The sequence below is a fragment of the Octopus bimaculoides genome, chromosome 14 (genome assembly GCF_046866305.1).
Source record: "Octopus bimaculoides isolate indiv1 chromosome 14, ASM4686630v1, whole genome shotgun sequence".
Lineage (NCBI taxonomy): Eukaryota > Metazoa > Mollusca > Cephalopoda > Octopoda > Octopodidae > Octopus > Octopus bimaculoides.
Genome location: NC_142941.1, coordinates 38,225,544 through 38,253,439, shown reverse-complemented (window position 1 = coordinate 38,253,439; position 27,896 = coordinate 38,225,544). Strand labels below are relative to the sequence as shown.

At 35.9% G+C, this 27,896-nt stretch overlaps 1 protein-coding gene across 6 annotated transcripts in view; it reads left to right on the top strand.

Moving 5' to 3' along the window:
• LOC106879144 (protocadherin alpha-8) overlaps positions 1-27,896 on the top strand; it is a 134,053-nt gene that overhangs the window by 36,925 nt on the left and 69,232 nt on the right. For 2 of the 6 annotated variants that reach the window (XR_016244371.1, XM_014928580.3), the window contains exon 4: positions 14,252-15,584. The exons of the other annotated variants lie outside the window; for them this stretch is intronic. Coding sequence is in view for 1 of the 2 variants with exons in the window: in XM_014928580.3 (XP_014784066.1) it covers positions 14,252-14,343 (92 nt within the window). In the remaining variant the exon portion in view is untranslated. Of the gene's footprint in view, positions 1-14,251; positions 15,585-27,896 lie in introns of those variants that run through there. 6 annotated transcript variants of the gene reach the window in all.

Here is a 27,896-nt window from a genome sequence, read left to right as displayed (position 1 = left end):
CAACAACAACGACGACAAGTGCAACCACAAGAACGACGGCATCAATGACGATGACAACAGCAACGGTGATGACAAGTGCAACCGTTAAAACAACGATGGTAACAGCAACAACAACAACATAATGAAAGCATCAACAACTACAACAACGATAACGACAATGACGATGACAACAACAACGATGATGAATGATGACGACAACAGTGACAAGAACAACGCCCAACAGTGATGACGATGACAACAACAGCAATGGCTAGAGCAACCACAACAAAGATGACCGTAATAACAACAACAAAGTAACTAAAACTTCAACAGCAACAAAAACAATAACAACAACAACAACATCCATGCACGCATTCACACTGTTGAACGCCAACACACATACATGCATACAAACACACATTAATATGTAAACGCACACACACATCCATACACACGTAGCACACACACACACACACACAACAACAACAACAACAATAACAACAGCAACCACAAGTATGGCAATAGTAATACTATCTACAACAACAGGGCAGTGCAATGCTCAGATTGCAAAACTGGATGTGCTATGGAAAATCGAAGATGTAGCTGTCGTTGTGTGTTGAAGGGTTCAATATTGAAAGATGAACCTTTTCCTAATAAGCTAGTCATTAATCATTAATTTATTTGCTAAGTTCACAGCTGAATCATCATCATGTCTGTCTTGCCTGCCAATGAAAGAAGCACTATATGGGTACTCAATATGATAGAAATAGTAGTAAAATCTCCCTACAAATCATACATGAAAGCTTTAAAGAAAAGGATATTGGATAGTGTAATCGTAGATGGGTTGTGTTTAAAGAAAAATGATATTTGTACTTACATACATATAGTATCCTACAGACACTTGATCATTTCATTGTTTTACCTTGTTGTGCACCTTATGTTGTAGCTATTTCTGACATCCTACACATTGGTACACCTAGATTCTTCTGAATCCTACAACTAATCTATATACATATATATGCTTGTATATATATGTATGTATGTGTGTATGTATGTATGTATGTGTGTGTGTATGTATGTGTGTGTATGTATAAGTGTATGTATATGCCTCTTCTATTTTTTAATTATTATAAATCCTTCACTGAGGAGGGAGTTGGTTTCCAACAAAGATACAAGGCTCCGTGTTTGGGATGTAGTTAATACAGACAAATTCACATGCCCGCATTAATGCAAAATGTAAAAATCCTTCAAAATAATACAGAATTTAGGCTACATCTTCAGATGAAAGAAAGTCTTTGTTAAAAAGTAGATTCTCAACTTAATATTATTGGAACACAAAGTCAAAATTCACGAAGATTATGGAAAACAATAATTATAAAATTGATATAAATTAATGAGAGGATTTTTTAATAAACGGAAGGGAATTCTTGTAATATAAATAAAAAGTAAGTAGTAGATATTATTATTACTATAAAAGAAAAGAGATATTCATTACTAAAAATCTAGAAAATAAAAGATCATTTTCTAGACTAGATAGAAAACACTTGTCCACACAGTCACACCTGCACCTATGTTTATGTATACACACATACACACAAAACAAGCTTTGAGATAGTTTCTATCTATCAAAAAATTCATTCACAAGGCATTAATCAGCCTGGGGCTATATTTGCAGACACTTACCCGTACATTGGGACTGAGCCCAAAACCACATGTTTGCAAAGGAAATTTCATATACACACAGCCATGCTTGAACAAGAAAACAAATGGGATTGCCATAACTGGAATATCTTTCATTATGGGTTACCTGCTTAATCATAGGTGATCTAAGGTTAAGCCATGAAAGCAAGGACATCGCAACCATTGTTAACAATATCTACAATAATGACACCAATAACAGTAACAAGAGAAGAGTCAATGAACTCTTATGTAGTCACTCACTTAGCAAGAAATAACAACCAAATCTCCCTCAAATTACATCTTAGTTTTGGAAAAGGAAGCACATATGTAGACTCGGGTGTACTATGTTAGGAAGGAGAAGGAAAATATAGGATAGGATAGCCATGGACAGAATGCCTTTGATCACAGGTGTGTTCCATCAAGGCTGACCAAAGATTAAACAATATCAGCAGTAGTAGTAGCAGCAGCAGCAACACCAACAGTAGTAGCAGTAGCAACAATAACCACCACCACTACCACCACCACTACCAGCACAAACACCACCACCAACACAACCACCACCATCACCACCACTACAATTGCTGCCAACACCAACACCAAAATCACCACCCTAGCCACTTCCACCAACATCACCACCAGCATCACCTGTCACTGCCACTGCCACTGCCACCACTACTACAGTTGCTGCCACAACCTCAACCAACACTTCAACTGCCAACACCATCACCAGCCCAGCTACATCCCCCACCTCCACCATCATCACCACTGCAACTATTATCACTAACACCAGCACTGTCATTACCACCACCACCACCACCACCACCACCACTACTGCCTCCTCCTCCACCACCACCACTGTCACAGTTGCCACTATGAAAGAGACTCTTACCATTGCTTAATTTACTATATAGGAAAAGAACACCTTCCTTGATTACACACCTTTGCATTCGTGAAATCTTCTATTTAGATGAGTATAATTTTTCATTTGCCTTTTTGGCTTGTTTGAAAATTTTTGTCTTTAATTTTGTTTTTCTGTAAATTGTAATCAAAGAAACAAATTTGGGAAGTTTAGGAAAATGATAAAAGGAAGAGAAAGGCTTGATTTTACTATAAAAAAAACTGTGAAAATTGAACCGTCTTTTTGGTCATAACTCTGATGAGTAACTTCCTTGACAAAATTCAATAATTCTTATTAAGTTGAGAAACTGTGAGTGAAAGAGATTTAACATTCCGAATGATTAACTAAACAAAAACAAAATAACATAAATGAAACAGATAAAAGATTAAAAAAAAGAAAAGGTATAGAAAAATCTTCAAATTACATTATGTGTAATGAGAGACAGATTTATTTTTGGCTGTTGTCATTAGTGATGATGAAAGAAAAGAAAGAATTCACAAGAGAATAAATCAAAGATAGTAAATATAGGCACAAGTTAGGAAGATCACGTGGCAACCACATGGTTTCAGGTTCAGTCCCACTCCGTGGCTCCTAGGGCAAAGTGTCTTCTACTATAGTCCCAGCTGACTAATGCCTTGTAAGTGAATCTGGTAGACAGAAATTGTGTGGGAAAAACCATCACACACACACACACACACACACACATATATATACATATACACACACACACATATATATATATATATCATCATCATCATCATCATCGTTTAACGTCCGCTTTCCATGCTAGCATGGGTTGGACGATTTGACTGAGGACTGGTGAAACCGGATGGCAACACCAGGCTCCAGTCTGATTTGGCAGAGTTTCTACAGCTGGATGCCCTTCCTAACGCCAAATATATTATATATAGTAGGCAGCCATCATTCTTGAGAGGCCATGGATCAAGTATATATATATATATATATATATATATATATATATACACATGCCAAATCAGATTGGAGCCTGGTACAGCCTTCCCATGTGCCAACCTAATCAAACTGTCCAACTCATGCTAGCATCGACAACAGACATTAAATGCTGCTGCTGCTGATAATGATGATCATGATGGTGATGGTGATCGTGATGATGATGATGATGGTGACGGCGGCGACGGTGGTGGTGGTGGTGTGTGTGTGTGTGTTTGCGGCTTCAATGAAGCTATAACATGTTACTCAGGCACTCAACTAGGAGTGCCCATCACATCTTAGAGCAGAAACAGTTAACAAAGTTTATAAAAATAATTGTTTATTCCTTTGTCATTTTTTTTTCTTGTGTGTGTGCGTGTGTGTTGTAATTTGGTTTGGGTTTGTACCTCCACCATTTCTTGACAACAGGTGTTGGTTTGTTTAGATCCCCATAACTTGGTAGTTTGGCAAAGGAGACTACAAGACTAAGTAGCAAACTTTAAAAAATGTATGTTCTGGGGTTGATTTATTCAACTAAACTCTTTAAGGCAGTGCTCAAGCATGGCTGCTGTCCAATGACTGGAACAAGAAGAAGATAAAAGGTAAAGAATGAAGATCAAGAAAATAAAATAAAAATGCAAATATATGCAAATCATGAAAATTCTAAAGAAAATATTTATTTATTCCGAAAAATAGAAAGACAGAGATGTAGATGTTACAGAGCAAAGATGGCTTTGCAGCCTTGGATCATCTTGGGGAAATCGTTTCTAAGTATCTTGGGGAGTTTGGGAGATAAAAATTAAAAGAAAGAACATTGCTATGACAGTGTAGTCATAAAGTTTATAATTCAACTGAACCAAATAGTCCCAGGTTCAGTCCTGCTGCTTAGCTAGACAATGACTTACTCTTTTACTCCTTTATTTGTTTCATTCATTTCAGGGGTTTTTTAGCCGAAGAAATCAACTCTAGGGCTTATTCTTTGTAAGCGTAGTACTTATTCTATTGGTCAGTTTTGCCAAACTACGGAATTACGGGGACATAAACATACCAACATCAGCTGTCAAGCGATGGTGGTAGGGACAAACACAGATACAAAGACATATATAGATATATACATATTTAATATAAATAATATATATATATATATATATATATATATATATATATATATATAGAGAGAGAGAGAGAGAGAGAGAGAGAGAGAGAGATAGATAGATAGATAGATAGATATATGCATATATATATATATATGTACAGGAATGCATGAACATGTACAACAAAAAATACGAATTGTGAGTACATGAAATATGAACTATTTTTTCAAACAATGAAAGACACAAATGGAGAACAAGACAAACAACATAAAGAACGACCCTTCATCTGTTGTTGGATGTTTTCCTACTCTCGTACTTTGAGCATTTAACAACATATATATATATACATATACAACAGGCTTCTTTCAGTTTCCATCTACCAAATCCGCTCACAAGGATTTGGCCAGTCCAAGGCTATAGTTGAAGGCACTTGTCCAAGTTGCCATGCAGTGGGTCTGAACCCAGAACCATGTGGCTAGGAAGGAAGCTTGTTACCATACAGCCACGCATTTGGAGGGAAATTTATTGAGAAACAGTGAAAGAAGTCTGTCATGTACATACATACATGCACATATACACTCACTCATACATAAATACATGCATACACACATACATATATGTGTGTGTGTATGTAAAGGTGGCAAGCTCATAGAACTATTAGTACATTGGACAAGGTACTTAGCAGCATTTTATAAGTTTTTATGTTTTGACTTTACATTCTGCCAAGGTTGACTTTGCCCATCATCGTTTTGGGGTTGATAAAATAACTATCAGTAGAGCACTGGGGTCAATATAATTAACTCACCTCCTCCCTCCCCCAAAATTTGCTGGCCTTGTGCCAATTTTGAAACAAATATATATATATATAGAGAGAGATAGATGTATGTATATTTACATATCTATATATACATATCTATATATATATACATATATATATATATATACACACACACACACACACACACACACATATATATATATATATATATATATATATATATATATATGCATGCGAGCTGGCAGAAACGTTAGCATGATGGGCAAAATGCTTAGCAGTATTACGTTCTGAGTTCAAATTCTGCTGAGGTTGACTTTGCCTTTCATCCTTTCGGGGTCGATAAATTAAGTACCAGATGCATACTGAGATCAATCTAATCGACTAACCCCAATCCCCAAAATTTTGGGGCCTTATGCCTAGAGTAGAAAAGTATACCTATATATGTGTAGGTAGCATGTACATGTATATGTATATGTATATATTAATATGCATATATACATGTTTATATATATATATATATATATATAGCCCCAGCATGGCCACAGCCTTAGGGCTGAAACATGTAAAAGAGTAAAAGAATATAGCTATATATATGTAAATGTCAAACAATGAAAATGAGTGTTCAACATTGCATTGGTGGACAGACATACACACAAACAAACATTTATGTGTATATGTATGGAGATAGGTAATAGGTATGTATGTAAGTATGTGTATGTGTGTGTGTATATGTTTAGGGGAAGATAGGGAGAGACAGAGAGAGAGAGAGAGAGAGGATTAGTGAGAAAGCAAGTGTTAGAGTAAGAGAAATGGTCAAAGAAAATCTGAATTTAATTTCTTGGTCAGTGCCAACCAAAATCTACTGCTTCTGTTATTCTTTGAGAGGTGTAAGTGTCCAAGACATAGGAGGTGTTAGGAATTTATAGCCGAGAGCTCTGTGCACAAAACAACCTATCACTTGATATTACAGATGCATAACATTCACAGCTTTTGAAGAATTTACATTCAGATTATATGTGTGTGCCACGTAATAACAAAATTTGTGGCTGTTATTTTTGTTGGTGTTGCTGCTGTTATTTTAGCCCTGGGTCAGTCTTGGTTTAGTAAGACTATGATCAATGTTGCTTCCAATGGTTGTCTAGAACTTGAATTATTCAATATGTCTGTCTCCCTTTTCAAAATGGTATTCTTTCACTGTTTAATGGTTTCGGTCACTGGGATATGGCCATGCTGGGACATCACCTTAAAGGGTTTAGTCAATCAAATCAACCCCTGTACATGTTTTAAGGCTGGGTCCTTTTGTTGTTTACACCACCTGTCCTCGTCTGTTGTTGTTTTTTTCGTAAATTTTCCCATATATATATATATATATATATATATATATATATAATCATCATAAATATACAGGGATTAGCATTGAGTTGCTTCTCCAACATACTGAAAATTTAGAAATATATATATATATATATATATATATATATACACACACACATCCAAATATATCTACACACATATATATATATCTAAATTTATATGTACATATGCTTAGCTAAGTGGTTACAGTAGTCAGTTAAAGATGCCTCCATGAAGCCCAATACTTGAAAGATGCTTTTCACATGCCACTGGCATCAGCCACCTTGCCTCTGTGAGGCCAAAAGTTCAAAGATCATGCTTCACCACCTTGTTCCAAGTTTTCCTGAGTCTACTTCTACCACAGTTTCCCTCCACAGTTAGTGATTGGCACTTCTTTACACAGCTGACCTCACTCATAGGCATCACACGGCCATACCAGTGCAGTCACCTCTCTTTCACATCACATCTGATGCCTCTTATGCCTAATTTTTCTTTCAAGATGCTTACACTCTGTTAAACATTCACACTGACATTGCACATCCAGCAAAGCATACTGGCTTCATTTCTTTCAGGCCTATGCATGTCCTCAGCTATCACAGCCTATGTTTCACAGCCATGTAGCATAGCTGTTTGCACACAGGCATCATGCAATCTGCCTTTCACTCTGAGGGAGAGGCCCTTTGTTACCAGCAGAGGTAGGAACTCACTGAACTTTGCCCAGCCTATGTTTTTTCTCACACCTACATTCTCAGAGCATCCACCTCTGCTACTAACTTGGTCACCTATATAACAGAAGCTATCTACTATCTCTAGCTTACCTCACTGGCAATTGATGAAATCTATTTTCTAAACATTTTCAGTGTTTATTTTACCTGTGCATCTTCCACACACAAAAAAACTATTTTCTCTGTTAACCTTACTTTGATATTGCTGCACCTTTTATGTGTCCATAGCTTACACCAAGTACATCTTATGAAGCTTCTACCTGTAACTTTTCTACAAATCAAGCAAGGCCATCTTCCTGAAGGGATTTGTGATTTGTTTGCCTTCCTACTTACTAAGACTTTGGTTTTTAGCTAAGTTTTTAGAGGCCCTTCAATTCTAGACCTGACTTCTTCTCTAGTTCTGACAGATCATCAGCATATATATATATATATATATATATATATATATATATATATATAAAGGAACACTCCATCAGTTATGATGACAAGGTGTCCCAGCTGATATGATCAATGGAACAGCTTGCTCGTGAAATTAACATGCAAGTGGCTGAGCATTCCACAGACACGTGTACCCTTAATGTAGTTCTCAGGGAGAAGGCTGGCCCTTTGAAATACAGGTACTACTCATTTTTGCCAGCTGAGTGGACTGAAGCAATGTGAAATAAAGTGTCTTGCTGAAGGACACAATGCATCGCTGGGAATTGAACTCATGCCTTTTCAATCATGAGCCGAATGCCCTAACCCCTAAGCCACACATCTTCATGCCTTAAGGTGTTATATATAAATATATATAAGTTTATGTATACATTTGCATGCATATATGTACACACACACACACGCACATATATATATATACACATACATACATATATATACACACATACATATATATACATACACACATACATATATATGTTGTACAGTCTTCTGCACATTTCTATCTACATATTTCACTCACTAGGTTGTAGGTGATGCTTGTCAAAAGTAGAATTGAACCCAAAGTCCACATGATTGTAAAGCAAACTTCTTAACCACAAGGCCATACTGTACCAATAAGAAGTGTAATTTGAAGGAAAATTTGATTGCTACATCTAGGAGGTTGTACTCCCTTGTTAAACCCAGAATAATTTTAGTTGTTATTATACCACATGCACATGCACACACACAGACATGCACACACACACACACACACACACACACACACACACACACACACACACACACTCACTCACATATACACACATAATACTGTTAGTGTAAGTGTCACATAATATATGAATAATCATTCACTATCTGCTGAGACAGATGAGGATTTGTGTCCATGTGAGCTGTGAATCTTCACACGAGTGAATGTAAACCTTGCACACCACATCCTCACCTCTTCTTATTAACAGATTTCAAGACTTTCTATGGTTCCTATGATTCACACTTGTCATTATTGAGCCTGAATATTGTATGGCCATCTGCCAGAACAAAACCTCAAGCCTACGTTGTTGTCTTCGTATTGATGTTGTTGTTCTTGTTGGTATGTTGTTACTACTGTCGTTGTTGTTGTTTTTGTAATTGTTGTTGTCATTGCTGTTGCAATTGATACTGTTTTTTTACTTGCTTTTGTTGTTGTTGTTGCAGTTATTTTTTTTTTTTTTTTGTGTGGCAAATGTCATTGCTTAGCCCCAGGTTAACCTTGATCAAGCAAACTTACGAGCAAACACATGGCAACAATGACCTCAGCATCACTTTAAATGATGTGTCGAGTTCTAAGGCACTGGGGTATTTAGGCATAGACATGGCTATGTGGTAAAAATTTTGCTTCTCAACTACATAGTTTTGGGTTCAATCCCACTGTGTGGCACCTTGGTCATGTATCTTCTATTATAACCGCAGACCACAAAAAGCCTTGTGAGTGGATTTGGTTAATGGAAATTGAAAGATATATACATGTACATACACTCACAAACATGCATGCACACACTCACACATACAGAGAGAGAGAGAGGAGAGAGAGAGAGAGAGAGAGAGAGAGAGAGAGAGAGAGAGAGAGAGAGAGAGAGAGAGAGAGAGAGAGAGAGAGAGAGAGAGAGAGAGAGAGAGTGTAAAAGGGATAAATTATCCCGGCAGATATTGTATTATCTCACAAATTGGTATAAATCTCCACTCTCCCCTTTGTTATCAATTATATATATATGTATATATATATATATATATATATATATATATATATATATATATATATGCATATATTTATATAAATAAGGATAAGATCGATATTTAAAATATTGATCTTATCAAGTGGTCAGCATGGGAATAAAAACCCTCAAAGGTAATAATTATTTAAAATTATAATACAGGGTATCAAGAGATACCACCACGCTGAAAAAATAGCAGTCAAATCCTGACTCTAAAACCACAATAAATGTCCGCATGGCACGATTATCGTGCCATGCGGACATTTATTGTGGTTTTAGAGTCAGGATTTGACTGCTATTTTTTCAGCGTGGTGGTATCTCTTGGTACCCTGTATTATAATTTTATATATGCATATATATATATATATAAAGACCCCCTTTAATCATGAATGACTATGGGACTGCACCTAGAAAGTTGCCCTCCTAGGCACAAGTCTTGGCAAGGTTGTTTGTGGAAGACCAGCAGTCACCCATGCATACCAGCTTCCACTCGCCATACCACTGATGTTATCTAAGGAAAAGGCAAAGGCCAATATAGCTTGGCAGCAGTGACAGCACAACTCCTTTCTAAAAATGAGTGAAGTAGAGCAACATGAAATAAACTGTCTTGCTCAAGAACACAACACACAGCCCAGTTGGGGAATTGAACTCACTACCTTATGATTGTGAGCCCAGTGCTCTAACCACTGAGCTATGCACCTTCATGTGTGTGTGTGTGTGTGTGTGTGTATGCATATATGGTGCAGTCTCCTTGCTTTGGCATTGCATGATAATTGTAAATATGTGTCACGGTATGCAGGATTCTTTGCTTCCAATCTTCCATGTAATCATGTCTGAGTGGATTGAAGTACAGCTGAATTTACAGTACAGATTGAATTTACAACTGAGTGGATTGAAGTCATGTGAAATGATGTGTTTCGCTCAAGAACACAATGCTCAGTTGGTCTGGGAATCAAAACCATGATCTTGCAATTGTGAGTGCAATATCCTAATTGCAAGGCCATGAGCTTCACAACTAAATGAAGTAAATGTGAGAGTTTCGCAAAAAGTTTATACAAGGCGCAGGCATGGCCATGTGATAAGAAGCTTGCTCCCCAACCACATGGTTCCAGGTTCAGTCCCACTGTGTGGAACCTTGAACAAGAGTCTTCTTTTCTAGCCTCAGGCTGACCAAAGTCTTGTGAGTGGATTTGATAGACAGAAACTGAAAGAAACTTGTTATGTATAAATATATAAGTGTGTGTGTGTGTGTGTGTGTGTGTGTGTGTGTGTGTGTGTGTGTGTGTGTGTGTGTGTGTGCGCGAGCTGCATGTGCGTGTGTATGTCTTTGAGTCAGTGTTTGTCCCCTACCACTCTTGACAACCAGTGCTGGCTTGCTTGCATCCCATAACTTAGCAGTTCAGCAAAAAGTGACTGACTGAATAAGTGCCAGGCTTCAAAAGGAAATAAACGTTGAGGTTGATTCATTCAACTAAAAGTTCATCAAGGTGGTGCCCCAGCATGGCCTCAGTCTAATGACTGAAACAGATAAGAAAAAAAAAATGACATATCGCCCTCAAATATTAGGGTTCCAACATAACATTCATAGCAGACATATACTGAGGAATATTTCCCTAAGAAAGTATCAAATGCTGAGTGCATCACAATTCTGTGTTTAGATACCCAAAGAAAGTCACCAAGCCTTATTGATTTGGCAAAATGAGTTGTGGTGATAAAAAGTTTAAGAACCACTGGGCTATATCATGAAGGTTGTTTATTTATATATATAGTATAGTAGCAGACAGAGCTTTCTTTTTAATTAGATATCAACGGAGACTTATAAATGGCAATTTATATATCAGTTTAGGATATTAGTGGAAGAGATCGATCAATGATCTCAATATCAGTAGAGACTGATCAATGATGTTTGTGTAGAAGACTGATCAATGATATTAAGTTTATGATATCAGAGGAGGAGACTGATCAATGATATCGCTGTATGACATCAGTGGAAGCGACTGATCAATGATAGCAATTAGGATATCAAGTATGACCAGTCATCAATAACAGTTTACAAGCAATCAGTTTACAAGAGTCATTAGAGCATAAGACAAAATGCCATGTAATATTTGTTTCACTCCTTTGTATTCTGAGTTCAAATCATACCTCAGTCAACTTCGCCTTTCATCAATCCAGTGTCCATAAATAAAGCACCAGTTCAATTCTGTCAATTTGTCGCGTTCTCTCCCTCTCTCTCTCTCTCTCTCCCTCTCTCTCTTTCTCTCTCCCTCTCCCTCCCTCTCTCTCTCTTTCTCATTTAGTGTTCATAAATAAAACTCCAATTCAATACTCAGTTTGATTATTCTTCTGTCAGTCTTTGTCTCTCTCTCTCTCTCTCTCTCTCTCTTTCTTTTTCACATTCTGGAAGAATAGGCTACATTCAGACCTGAAGACCAATAGATTCCATGAGCTTTAAAATGACCAATATACATACATCATGACAATATGCCCTCAACACTCCATTAGGTACTGAGGACTCTAGACAGGAAGTAACAGCCTTATATAATATGTATATATATTGTCTATGTCATAAGAATTTAGAAACTATGTGAGACATGAAACGGAACATCTTTAACAGTGAAATTCAAAATAGATAAAACTATAAACAACAGCATGTAAATATAGAGTTAATCCAATGTTTATACACTATTATTTATAGCCTTATCCAATTTGAGTTTCACTATTCAAAATGATTTATATATTTTGTAATCATATATATATATAGGCACAACCATATATATATGGCTGTGTGGTAAGAATCTTGCTTCCCAATCACGTGGTTCCAAGTTCAGTCCCTGTGTGTGACACCTTGGGCAAGTGTCTTCTATTATAACCTGAGGCTATAATGAGAGTGGATTTGGTAGATGGAAACAAAAGGAAGTACATCGGCGACAAAGAGACTCTCACTCAGAGTAAAAGGCAGACTGTATGATGCATGTGTACAAACAGCCAAGCTACATGGCAGTGAAACATGGGCTGTGACTGCTGAGGACATACGTAAGCTCGCAAGGAATAAAGCCAGTATGCTCCGATGGATGAGTAATGTCAGTGTGCATACCCGACAGAGTGTAAGTATCTTGAGAGAAAAGACCTGGGCTGAGGTGGTGAGGCAGAATTGAGTCAAATATAACAAATTACTCCAACTCTTTGTAAGAGTATCCGCATAAGTGGTGCTTAGACCAGCTAGTTTGTACTGGCATTGAGTCATATAAGTTGAAGTTCACAAATATTCTGTCCCTACCGTAAGCCTAATGAAAACTTACATTATATGCATAGGACCTCTAGCCATCCACTCTCAGTTAGGAATAGCATTATTAAAAGCATATCTATTAGAGTCTCAACCCTTTCCATTAACCAAATTATCTCCCAGGATCATGCTGAATATTATAACTAAAACCTATGTATAAATGCATGTGCATGTGCACATGTGTATTTATGTCTGCGTTTATATATATATATATATATATATAGATATATATGTCTATCTATCTATCTTTCTATCTATCTATCTATCTATCTTTCTATCTATCTATCTACCTATCTATCTATATGTGTGTGTGCATGTCTATATATATATATGTGTGTGTTTATATATGTATATATGAGTGTATGCATGTATGTGTGTTTGAGTGTGTGTCATCACCGTCATCATCAGTAATGGCCTAGGGGTTAGGGTGCTGCACTCTCAATCATGAGATCATGGTTTCAATACTTAGACTGGGTGGTGCATTGTGTTCTTGAGCAAAATAATCTCACATTGTTCTGCAGTCACTTCAACATCTGATGTGTGGTACACCATGCACCTGTTCAGGCAATATTATTTTGATGGGGCAATTGAGTTAATGTAAAACACATGCATTCGATCACTATAAACAAATTCATTTGTGCAGGTCGTTCAGCAAAGTCTGAACACTCATACGTCATCTTCAATGAGTGAATCCATCGTTATTACTTCCACCTTAGCAAAGGCAGAGGTCTTGTTTTCAGTTGTGTTTGCTAGTTTGTTTGTTTGTCCATAGACAAAATATCTCAAACAATTGCTGGATGGATTTGGATGAAACTTTCAGGGATGTTTGGCCTCATGACTAGTATGAACTAATTAGATTTTAGGATTGATCTGGTAGTGGACAAGGATTCAGGATCATTTTTCCTGTTTTTTTACTTAATTTTTGAGAGCAGTCGGGTTCATTTTTAGTATTCTTGTTTGTGAGAGCAGTTGAGTTTATTTCAGATATTCTCATTTTGAAAATCATTTCTGGCTAATCGTTGAGAGGACGTTGGTATAGCCTTGACAGAAGTTAGCACTCTCTGAGTACTCTTGTTATTATTATGATTTAGTCCAAAGCAAATTGATGCCATTCATATGTTCAAGGCCATATAGTACCAATTCCATTCATTACTGAAACTCTTAACCACACCCTGACACCAGGTTCCTTTCTTCCACATCCTCTCCCCCAAATTCTTGACCTACACAATCCCATATTCTTTATCTATTTTCCTTAGATTTCTGCATGCAAACAAACACAACCACCCAGTTTTCTTGTACATGTTGTACATCTTTTCTTCCCCAGGAAATGAAGGACACTGCTTGTATGATGGTGATACTCATTTACGACGATCATGTGATGCAGTTAACTATTTTGTCCAGCCCATTGCTTTCTAGTTGGATAATACCTAGGTACGATGAAGACAGGTTAATGATATCTGTATACAGAATTGTCAATATCTCAAACAATAACCACAGAGGTTTGTCAGTGATACCATACAAAATACCAGTACAAATTTATCAGTGATTTAGTGCACTATTTCCTGAAGCAGAATGGTTTGGAACCCAGTCCTGAAATGAACCACCAAAGAGATAGGCTTTGCAGCTGAAACCAGCTGAAATTGGCTGTAATTGACAAGAAACCACAGATGGAACACTTCTAGAGCTTCTTACTGCCACACTCAAACAAAATGTGTAGACTAAGGGATGAAATACTTGTAACTCCACAGTACCTGCTGATGATACAAAAAGGTTTACAATGTTGCAATGGATTCAGAAGTAAAGCTTGTAATATGTTTGGGTAGCTCCTGCAGTCTTGTATGGGGTAAAACGGCTCCAGTGTTTATTTATTTCACCTAAAATATCAGCATAGTCTGGTCAATGGGACCATTTAGAATATCAATATATAAACTGGTCAGTGACAACATATAGAATATCATTATAGGCTGGTCAGTTGTGCCATATGTGATATCAGTATAAACTGATCAGTGATATTATATAGAATATAAGTATAGCTTGGTCAGTGATATTATGTAGAATATAAGCATAGACTGGTCAGGGATAATATACAGAGTATCAGTATAGAGTGGTCAGTAATATATAAATATATATATATATATATATATATATATATATATATATATATATCATCATGATCATGATCATTATATATTAATGGTTTCAAATTTTGCCACATGAGCAGTCATTTTGGGGAAGGGATATGTCAATCACATTGACCCAAATGTTTCACTGGTACTTAATTTATTGACCCTAAAAGGATGAAAAGCAAAGTTGACCTTGGTGGAATTTGAACTCAGAATGTAGCGACGGGTAGGATACCCCTAAGCATTTAGCCAAGCATGCTATCAAGTCTGCCAGCTCACTGCTTTGATCATCATAATATTAATAATAATGATAATAATAATAATATCAGTATATTCTGGACAGTTATATTACATAGAACATTAACATAAGCTGGTCAGTGATACCATATATAATATACATGTTGTATCATACAAAATGTTGGAATGGATTGGTCAGATATATATGTATGTATGTTTTGAAGAACCTACAAGAATAGGTGCAAGCGCTAATATTTATAAAACATGTGACATATTAATAAAAATCTGTAAATGTACAACCATCCAGATATCTGAGTATCTTATTATTTTTTCCAATATATAATTCCTGTACATCACCTCCAAACCTTCCAATATATATATATATATATATATATATATATATATATATATATATACACACACATTATCACTATATAATGGTTAGTGATATCAAAAGGAGCTTTATTCTACATTTTCATCTACCTTTAATATTTGATAAAGTTCGAGTCGTGTTACACACTTTCACGCTTAATTTCAATTTTACATTTGTTGGATTATAGTGAAAAATGATTTATTCCTTAATTTGTAGTTGCAAAAAAAAAAGGGTAAAAGAAATGAACACATAATGAGTAGTTGAATTATAAGAATTTTTATATTACTGGCATACAAAAAGAAAAGGTATTAAGTTTCGTTTACTTTGTAAAGTCAGACTTTTTGAACAAAAACCTAACAATATTGTGTCTGAGAAATTAGGCTTTGTGTTCTAAGCTTATTGAGATAACTTGAATGAGAAACTCATCAGAACATGGAACTTGAAAATTTAAAGATTTAGTTTATTGCAGAATCACGTAAATAAGATTAACTTGGAGCAGGTTGGGGGCTCAACAACAATAAGAGCAACAAATTAGTGTTTTGCTGTGTTTCAGAAGATACATCAAACTAAGTAAATACATTGTTGTCCATCCATATAAGCATACCCCCTGCTGAATGTTCCTAATTTTTGCAGGCTTGTGGGTGCTGGTGCCACATAAAGAGCACCCAAGCTGGTGTTGCATAAAAGCACCCAGTAGTCTGTAATGTAGTTGATGGTTAGGAAGAGCATCCAGCCGTAGAAAACATGCCAAAACAGACATGGGGACCCGAGCAGCTCTTCAGCTTCTCAGCTCCTGTCAAACTGTCCAACCCATGCTAGCATGGAAAATAGACATTAAGTCATGATGATGATAATAATGATGATGAAGACGATGATGATGATGGTGAACAATTAGTGTGTCTAGAGGGCTTATACTCATCTCACTCCCTAGTCAATGACATTTGGTCTGTCATCTATAATATTCTTGCATTAGATGCAAGGCAATTTTTTTCATAAATTTAATCATCAGTAAAGCACATCTTATACACATCGAATATGGTAATTTAACACTTGCAGGTTCCATGGGAATTTCACATTTTATAAACGTTCTTATTGCTAATTTTAATGCAGAAATTTAAAGATCTTCTAAACATTGGTGTTAATGATTTTGATTACATCTTCAATTTCATTTCATGGTTAAGGTCACATGAAAGCATGACACTCAAACACGTTTCAGCTTGAGTGTTAAATACCTTCAATTTGGTGCCATATAACACTCAAATATGCCGTGACAAGAAGAATAATATTATGGATTAACATCCTTACAATCAATATTAGGGAAAATAAATCAAGCAAACAATCGTGCAAATAATAATGATGAAGAATTTTTCAACTTGAAAACAATTCCCCTAACAGGAATCCTGAAATTTTACCCTGCTGGGGAAATTTCTCTCAGGTTTAGAATTTCACCCCCACCCCATCCCACACCAAATTAGGGACCTTGTGCCTAAATCTAAAATCAATACTTCACATGCATTTTTTTTTTCAAATTTTTTCTTTCTTACCCTGTTTGTCTGTCAGTCTCTCTCTCTTTCTGTTTATCTCTGTCTGTCTGTCTGTCTGTCTTGCAGTCTGTTTCTCTTTCTCTGTCTATCTCTGTGTCTCTGTCTTTCTCTCTCTCTGTCTCTGTCTTTCTCTCTCTGTGTCTCTGTCTTTCTCTCTCTGTTAGTCTCTCTCTTTCTCTCTCTCTCTCTCTCTCTATCTATCTATCTATCTAGCTAGCTAGCTAGCTAGCTATCTTTCACTCTCCTTTTGTTTTTCTACTTTCATTCTTTCTCTTCTCATGTTCTCATGCTTTCTGGGGTTTTTTCCCATTCATTTCCTTTTTTCTTTCCTCTGTTGTTTCTTTATTGACATATAACCATTGCATTACTACTGCTACCACCACCACCATCACCACCACTACCCTACTACTACTACTACTACTACTACTACTGTCTATGATGATCACAATCATGATATTGATGATGAAGATAGCACTGATGATGCCAGTCCTAGTATTGTTGAAACTAATCACCAAGGGAATGTTACAATCTTCCAACTAAAAAAAAACAAACGTCATTTTTCAAATAAACTCACTCAAAATTCAGTAAAACAAATTATTTGCTACTCCTTGTTTGTTTACACATAAAAACACACACAAACAAACACACATGCATACTCACACACACATCACACACACACACACACATACACACACGTAAACATACAGTTTCAAATCCTATCTAGATTCATCTTTGCATTTCTCCCTTCTTGGGCTGGACTGATAAAATTAATACTAGTCAAGTTTATGGGGTCAATTTAATATTACTATTAAGTATTATAAATGTAAATGGGATCATAACAGGAGACTGAATCTATGGCATGCACACACTTACACACACACATGCAGACACAGACACAAAAGCACACACACATGTGCACATGCACACATACACACCCACATGTCCACATGTATACAACATACATACATACAAACATTCACTTTTACCAATACATATTTATACTGGTGCAGGCATGGCTATGTGGTAAGAAGCTTGCCTCGCAACCACATGCTTCTGGGTTCAGTTTCACTGTGTGGCACCCTGGGCAAGTGCCTTCTACTATAGCCTCTGGACGACCAAAGCCTTGTGAGTGGATTTGGTACACGGAATCTGAAAGAAGTTGTATATCTATCTTTCTGTCTATCCATCAACCTGTCTATATATAAATATATATATATTAATTATTTCAAGGATATAAATACCTCTTAAAGGGATGTCAGCATCCAGTTTGGTCTTGTTCAAAATTGGATTTGTTTCAATAAATTGATGTCTGCATATCAATTTCTCCATTTTCTTTTTCTTATATATATATATATATATATATGTATATATATATATATATATATATATATATATATATATATATATTCCACGTCCTCGCGTTGTTTTTCCGTGTTTTTTCTTGCTTGTTCATATTAAAATTGACTATATATATATATATATATATATATATATATATATATATATATATATATATATAATTTTAAGAAAAGCAACAAAAATTCAATAGGTTATATATATACATGTATGTATTTATATATATATTATATATGTATGCATTCATATATATATATATATATATATGAATCTCACCTGCGAACCCATGGAAAACAAACTTTAACCAGCTATTCTGATTATATGTCTGTGCATACGTTTGAATGTGGCGTGTGCCAGAGGGTTTGCAAATCCAATGGGGGCCTTAAAAGACATGTTAGGATCCACAGTGAGCAGAACTTACTTGCAGGTATTGGTAGTGCAAATCAGAGGTGCAATCTGTGTGGGTGTTTTTTCAAAACACTGTCTGGTTTAAAAAGTCACATCAGACGCCATGAACGGGCTAAGGTGTTAGTGCAGGAGGTGGTCAAACTCTGTGTAAGGAGTAGATAACCACCATATATATATATATTGCGGGTGACACGTAAAAGCACCCACTACACTCTCTGAGTGGTTGGCGTTAGGAAGGGCATCCAGCTGTAGAAACTCTGCCAAATCAGACTGGAGCCTGGTGTTGCCATCCGGTTTCACCAGTCCTCAGTCAAATCGTCCAACCCATGCTAGCATGGAAAGCGGACGTTAAACGATGATGATGATGATGATGATGATATACATGTATGTATTTATATATATATTATGTATGTATGCATTCATATATATATTATGTATGTATGCATTCATATATATATTATGTATGTATGCATTCATATATATATTATGTATGTATGCATTCATATATATATATATATATATATATATATATATATATATATATATATATATATATATATATATATGTATATATGTATGTATATATATATATATATATATATGTATGTATGTATGCATTTATGTAAGTGTGTCTGTGTTTATGTCCCTGTAACTTAGTGGTTCGGCCAAAGAGAATGATAGAATAGGTACTAGGCTAACAAAGAGTAAGTCCTGAGGTCGATTTCATCGACTAAAACCCTTTAAGTCAGTGCTCCAGCATGGCCACATTCAAATGATTGAAACAAGTAAAAGAATAAAGAAATAAAAGAATATATATATATATATATATATATATATATATATATATATATATATATGTATGTATTTATTGGCAAATAAGTAAGAAATTTAATACCTATTCAATTTGTATGTATGTATATACGTGTGTGTGTGTGTGTTTGCATGTGTGTATGTATGCATATATATATATATATATATATATATATATATATATATACACACAAACATACACACACACACACACACACATATATGTGTGTGTATAGTTGAGAGATTTGCTACAATATTCTAAATGTATCTTTTTATTATTTTTCAAACCATCTCATCAAATCTATGTTTATTACTTTTAAGAATAATCCAATATTTATGTTTCAATGCTAAGTTATTATTTTGTCTATAATTACTGTATTTAATATAGGTCTGTCTTTGATATTTGGCCACAGATAACTAATCATCATCACCATAATCTTCAATGTCATTCCTATCCTCTCCACATCATACTCCTCTGCTCCTCTTTGTCATCCTTGTTTATCATTGTTTGCACTGCCATCATCATCATCAGCAGCAGAAGCAGTAGCAGCAGAAACAACACCATCAGCGTCCCCATCAACATCACCATTACCATCATAATCATCATCATCATTATCATCACCATCATCATCACAGTCACCATCACCCCAACCATTGTCGTTGTCATCAACATGATCATCATCTTTTTAACATCTACATTCATATATATATATATATATATCATCATCATCATCGTTTAACGTCCGCTTTCCATGCTAGCATGGGTTGGACGATTTGACTGAGGACTGGTGAAACCGGATGGCAACACCAGGCTCCAATCTAATTTGGCAGAGTTTCTACAGCTGGATGCCAACCACTCACACACACACACACACACACACACACACACACACACACACATATTTATATATATATATATATATATATATATACGAAAGGTTTCTTTCAGTTTCCATCTACCAAATCCACTCAAAAGGCTTTGGTTGGCCTGAGGCTATAGCAGAAAACACTTGCCCAAGGTGCCACACAGGGGGATTGAACCCAGAACCATGTGATTGGTAAGCAAGCTACTTACCACACAGCCACTCCTACGCCTATATATATATATATATATATATATGCACAGGTATTTTGCAAATTCAATAATAAGTATACTTAAACCTGCTATGAGCCCTTTCACATAGCTTTTCACACTTTAATTCTCCCACACATAGATACATGCATGTACATATGCAAATACATACACATATGCACATGCAAGGAAACAAATATTCAGCCACTAAAAGACTTAGTGTATTACCAGTCAAACATTTCCATCTTGGACCTTTGGATGTCATTCACTTCCAATTTCTGTTGGGAAAATACTACCTAACTTCAAAAGAAATGAGGAGCGGTGACAGGAAGTGCATCCAGCCACATGGAATCTGCTTCGAGGAATTCTATCTGACCTATGCATGCAAAATTAGACATTTAAACAATGATGATGATGATGATGATGATGATGTTTGTGCGTGTATGTACGTGTATGCATGCATGCACATATATATATGTGTATATATATAGGTGCAGGTGTATCTGTGTGGTTAGAGGCTTGCTTTCCAACCACATGGTTCTGTGTTCCATCCCACTGTGTGGCACCTTGGGCAAGTATCTTCTTTTATAGTCTCAGGCCAACCAAAGCCTTGTGAGTGGATTTAGTAGATGGAAACTGAAAGAAGCCCATTGTGTGTGTGTGTGTGTGTGTGTGTGTGTGTGTGTGTGTATTTGTGTGTGTGTGCCTGTCTGTATTTGGTCCCCCCTGCCATCGCTCAACAACTAATGCTGATGTGTTTATGTCCTAGTAACTTAGCAGTCCGGCACAAGAGACTGATAAAATAAGTACTAGGCTTACAAAGAACAACTCTTGGCATCAATTTCTTGGACTAAAACCCTTTAAGGCAGTGCTGCAGCATGGCCGCAGTCAAATTACTGAAACTAGTCAAAGAACAAAAGAATATAGATAGATAGATAGATAGATAGATAGATAAATAGATGGATAGATAGATAAGCAGGAGTACATGCATATGTTTATGTTTGTATAAATACCTACAATGGGATTGAATTTGTATCTAAATTAAAGATATTCATTACAGCCAGGTAGTATTGCAAGCAGAATGTCAACAGGGCTAACTTTACCTTTCATCCTTTCAGGGCCAATAAAATAAATACCAATTGAACACTGGGGTCGATGCAGTCAACTTGCATCCTCTCCTGGAGCTTTCTGGCCTTGTATTAAAATTTGAAAACATTACTACAAGCAGAGTCATATGAGGAGCTAACAAAATACTTTATAGTATTTAATTTTAATCCTTTACATTCTGTATTCAAATCTCCTTGAGGTCACCTTTGTTTTCCACCCTTCTGGAGCCAACACTACTAGTCCTTACATTCCTATGCACGTTTTACTCTTTATGGTGCTCCTACTGTCCACTTTTCTTTTCTTTTTCTTTCTTTTTCTTTTTTTTTTTGAGCATTTTATCCTGTTTAGTATGCATTTAATTTTGACTGTCATTGCTATATTTCTTCATTTGATTTACTGTTGACTTCTGTCTCCTCTTTTACTCTTTTGTACACAAGAACACTGCATACAATAAGCTCATTATCATCATTACTATCATGATCCTTATCATTGCTTTTTCAATTTGTTCTTCTCAGAGCTCTCCATTTTTTTCACTTGCTCTGGTTAATTCTGAAAGAGTGGACAGCAACCTATTGTCAAAGGTCTAACAGGGTACATTTCCACAATATTCAACATCCAAATACTAATCTCAAAATCGTCACTGCCCCCAACGGAGCAGTTTTCTGATCATGTTCAACTCTCATGTCAATTTCAATTTCTCCAACATATTTCTCAAACCTGGTTGTTAGTGCTCTCAGTGCTCCTACAACTACTGGAATAACAGTTATTCTCTTCATTTCCCACACTCATGCAATTTTGTCTTTTAGTAGCTTGTACTTTTCAATCTTTCCCAGCTCTTTGTCACCTACTCATGCGTCTCCAAATATGGCAATATCTATGATCTTGATTTCTTTCTTCCTTGTTGATTTTGGGAGAACACAAAGTCAGATAAATGTTGCTTAGCACTTTGTCCTATGTGCTAACAATTGTGCCACCTCACTGCTTTAAACACCAATATTATAATGGTGCTGAATTTTGGCACAAGACCAGCTAGATCGGGAGAGGAGTAAGTCGATTACATCAATCCCAGAGCTCAACTGGTACTTATATTATCGACCTCAAATGGATGAAAGGCAAAGTTGACCTCGGCAGAATTTGAACTCAGATTGTAAAGACACAAAATGCTTCTAAGCATTTTACCCAGCATACTAATGATTCTGCCAGATCACGACTTTGAAAACACCAGTATAATAATTCCTTCTTCCAAAGTCACAAGGCCTGAAATTTTGGGGGAAGGAACTAGTTGATTGCATTAACCCGTGTTTCACTGGTACTTAATTTATTGATCCTGAAAGGATGAAAGGCAAGATCGACCTCAGCAGGATTTGAATTCAGAATGTAAAGATGGGAGAAATGCTGTAAAGCATTATGCCCAGCATGCTAACGATTCTGCCAGCTCAGTTGTATGTCGTTTGACTGAGACCTGCAAGATTTTGTGTTCAAGCCTTATTTGATATAGATCCTATATTAGGTGCACACATGGCTGTGTGGTTAAGAAACTTGCTTTGCAACCACAAGATTTTGTGTTCACTCCCACTACATAGTACCTTGAGCAAATAACTTCTCCGACAGCCCCAGGTCAACCAATGTCTTGTGAATTAATTTGGAAGATGGAAACTGTGTGGAAGTCTGTCTACATAACTATATGTCTGTGTTTGTGTTTGTGCCAATCACTACTTGACAACTGGTATTGTTTTATTTACATCCTCATAACTTTGTGGCTCAGCAAAAGAGACCAATAAAATATGTACTACACTTAAAAATTAAGTATTGGGGTTGATTTATTTAACTAATCTCTTCAAACTGGTGCTCCAACATGGCCTCAGCCAACAACAGAAATAAGCAAAAGAAATGAAAGTAAAGAAGATATTTTCAAAATATATTTGAAATAGAAGTAGTTTATTTCAATGGAAATATGGTAACAAAAGGATGGACAAAATTTCTATTATGTTTGTAGAAGGTCGCAAAATAAGGGGAATAAGTTAATGAGCTGTCAAAATAGTTATAGAAGTAAGTTTGTTGACATTGAATAGTTACATTAATATGTAATAAGAAAGTTATTATAGGTGAAAGGTTGCTGAATATCATTAGAGAAAAAAAAAAATCATGTATGTTTAGTTATATACAATAATGTTGATAAATTTGATTTGATTAGATGGAATGGAGTGCTGATGATGATGACGATGGTGATGATGATGGTGTGTGTTTGTGTGGGTATAAGCAAATGATGCAATTATATTAAATTAAATTAAATTTGAGGCAAATAGAGTATATACAAAACATTTCAATTTTGCAATAAGAAACATAAATAGAAAGGCTGCATATCTAGCAACCTATCTATCTCCTCTTTCTCTCTCTCTCTCTCTCTCTCTCTCTCTCTCTCTCTCTATATATATATATATATATATATATATATATATATATATATATATATATATTGTTAATGGGTGCATATGCATATTTCAACCGTTATTACTTTTCCGTCAGTAGCATATCCAACCCATCAACTATATACGAGCATGTTGCTTAAATACCCATTAGTAGACAGGTTGGATGTGGTGCTGATGAAAGAGCAATAACTCTTGAAATATGCATATACATCCATCACCTACTTTTTATCTTTCTTTTATTGTATTGTTTACATAGACCTATTCATGAATGAAACTTTGTAACTTTCAGTGCTGGCTCTGAACTCCATAGAAAATATATAAACTAAATAATGGGAAAATTGCACTACTAACACATAAAAGTAAGGCACAATATTAACTCATAAACCTTTAATATACTTGGTAGTATTTATGGTTGCAAAACAAAATGTTGTGTCCTCGTTAGCAATTAATATTTATGTACCAGCTGCCAGGAATGTGTTTAATATGTAAATTGATCAATCCAGTTGTGTTACACCACTAAACATAGTGAATATGGAAGTAATGCATTCATGGATAGTTGATGGATTGGATGTGGTACTGATGAAAGAGCAATAAATCTCGAAATATGTATATGCACCCAATACTTATTTTATCTCCAGCTTCGATTGCATTGCTTAATAAAAGTATCCATATACAAAATGCTGTGACTTTCAGTGCTGGCTCTGAATTCTCTAGAAAATCTGTAGAGATAAACTTAAATGCATATACTGTATGGATGGATGGCTGTCATCATCCTCAGCTGTCCATACTTTCATGGATTGGATAGAGTTTATTTAGGCAGATTTCCTATGGATGGAAGCTGTTTCTGTCATCAACCTTCAGTTGTTTCCAAATATATGTGTATATGTATGTGTGTATGTATGTATGTATGTATGTATGTATGTATATATGTATGGGGTCCATTCTAATTAGGCATCTAAATGCACATGGAACATCCAATGTAGGGTTCCATGCAACCCTGTTGGAAAAATACACATAAGAACTAGGGTTATAAATTTGTTTTTACTTCAATTCCTCCTACATTTTCTCTGTATTTCAAAGCTAGTATTACTATTAAATATTGTAGTTGCTTAGCAACTATACTGGAAGCATGGCTTAATGGTTAGTGCATTTGGCTCAGGCTCATAAGGCCATCAGTTTAATTTCCAGCAGTGCATTGCGTCCTTAAGTAAGATGTTTTATGCTACGTTGCTCCAGTTAGCTCAGCTGGCAAAAATCTGTTATACCTGTAGTTCTAAGGGCCAGCCGTGTCACATTTGATGTGTCATGAGGAATCTTCCTGAGACCTACCTTAATGGTATGTGTGTCTGTGGAGTACTCATCCACTTGCACATTAATTTTATGAGGAGACTGTTCCATAGTTCAAATCAACTGGAATACTCCCCTTTCTAACCAACATAGTGCTCAGCCATATGGGAATCAGACTGAAATATAATAATTTAGATGGAGCTCTAGACTTAACAGTAGTTGTTGTACATTTGTTTGTATACACAAGATATGTTGTGTGTTATTTCTTTACTACCCACAAGGGGCTACACACAGAGGGGACAAACAAGGACAGACAAATGGATTAAGTCGATTATATCGACCTCAGTGCGTAACTGGTACTTATTTAATCGACCCCGAAAGGATGAAAGGCAAAGTCAACTTTGGCGGAATTTGAACTCAGAACATAACGGCAGACGAAATACTACTAAGCATTTCGCCCGGCGTGCTAATGTTTCTGCCAGCTCGCCACCTTATGTTGTGTGTGACTGTGTGTGTGTGTGTGTGTGTGTGTGCATGCGCATATGTACATGCATGCTTACGTGCATATGTGTGCATGAGTGTGTTTCTGTGTGTGTGTGTAACTGGATATCTTTTGCTGAAATATATACATTATTCACAGATACATAACTGCTTGAATCCTTGCTGTTCTGCATGCATCCTGTGACTTATTATCTGTTCGGCAGACAACAACATGCATCAGCAAATAATTTTGTTGATTTCTATGAACAAGAGCTGGTGCTCTTGTTAGATTCATCAGTCTAGTGGGAGAGCATTGACTGAAGAAACACACAATGAGGTTGAAACACCATTGTGCTTCAAAGTTCCCTGGCACAGCTGAATCACACATGTTATGAACACATGCCATGTTCTCCAATGACAAAAACAACAGCAATCAGATTATTCATGTTCAAATATGCCAGAGTGTACTGTGAATGAAAGATACATTACAGTATACTTCTATAAATTAGATATATATCATCATAAGGCCTCTTTCTTCTACTGATGATTGTATGCAACATATGAAACTTTTGAGACTGCAAAGTATTAAGTTACATAAATATATTTACTGCAATACCATTTACATATATGTTGTGTTGTTTTCAATATATTTATATATTTTACTGAACATATAGTTTAATTACTTCTCTCTCACGATATTGAGCATTATCATAATACTAGCATTAAGATGTAGCATTGAACATAGTACAACATTTAATCATATATAAATACATACATACATACATACAATAATATATACACATGTGTAAATTGAAGAAAATAATTTTGTACATATGTACATATATGTATGAAAGAAGCATGTCATATAAATGTGTGTGTGTGTGTGTGTGCACGTGCATGCATGTTTGTCCTTGTGTTTGTCCTCCACTACCAACCAGTGTTGGTGTGTTTATGTCCTCATAATGCTAGCAGTTCAGCAAAAGAGGCCAACAGAGTGAGTACCAAGCTCAAAAAACAATAAATACTGGGGTTAATTCATTTGACAAAATCTTCAAGGCAGTGCTCCAGCATGGCCCTAGTCTAACGAGTGAAACAAGTAGACGATAAAAGATATATCATCATCATCATCATCATCATCACCATCACCATTATCATCATTTTAAGTTCATTTTTCCATGCTTTCATGGATCAGACAGAATTCGTTGAAGCAGATTTTTCTATAGACACACAGACACACACACACATGTCTATATGTATAATTGAGACTTTTGGCGATTTGCTGTGCTTGAGAAAACACGTCAAGCTAAGTGAAACCATAGTGAAATCATAATGGAGAAATACACATAGGAACTAAGATTATAAACTTGTGTTTATTTTAATTTCTCCGACATTTTCTCTGTATTTCAAAGCTAGTAATACTATTAAGTATAGTAGTTGCTTAACCACTATACTGGAAGCATAGTTTAATGGTTAGTGTATTTAACTCAGAATGATAAGATCATCAGTTTAATTCCTAGCAGTGTGTTGTGTATTTGGGTGTTGCTGCGTGAAGGGGACCTGTGCCAGTGACACATAAAAAGCACCCAGTACACTCTGTAAAGTGGTTGGCATTAGGAAGGGCATTCAACCATAGAAACCAGACCCAAACAAACCGGAGTCTGGTGCAGCTCTCTGGCTTACCAGCTCCAGTCAAACCATCTCACCCATGTGGTGAGACTTAAAAGGCACCTGTGGTAGTGACAT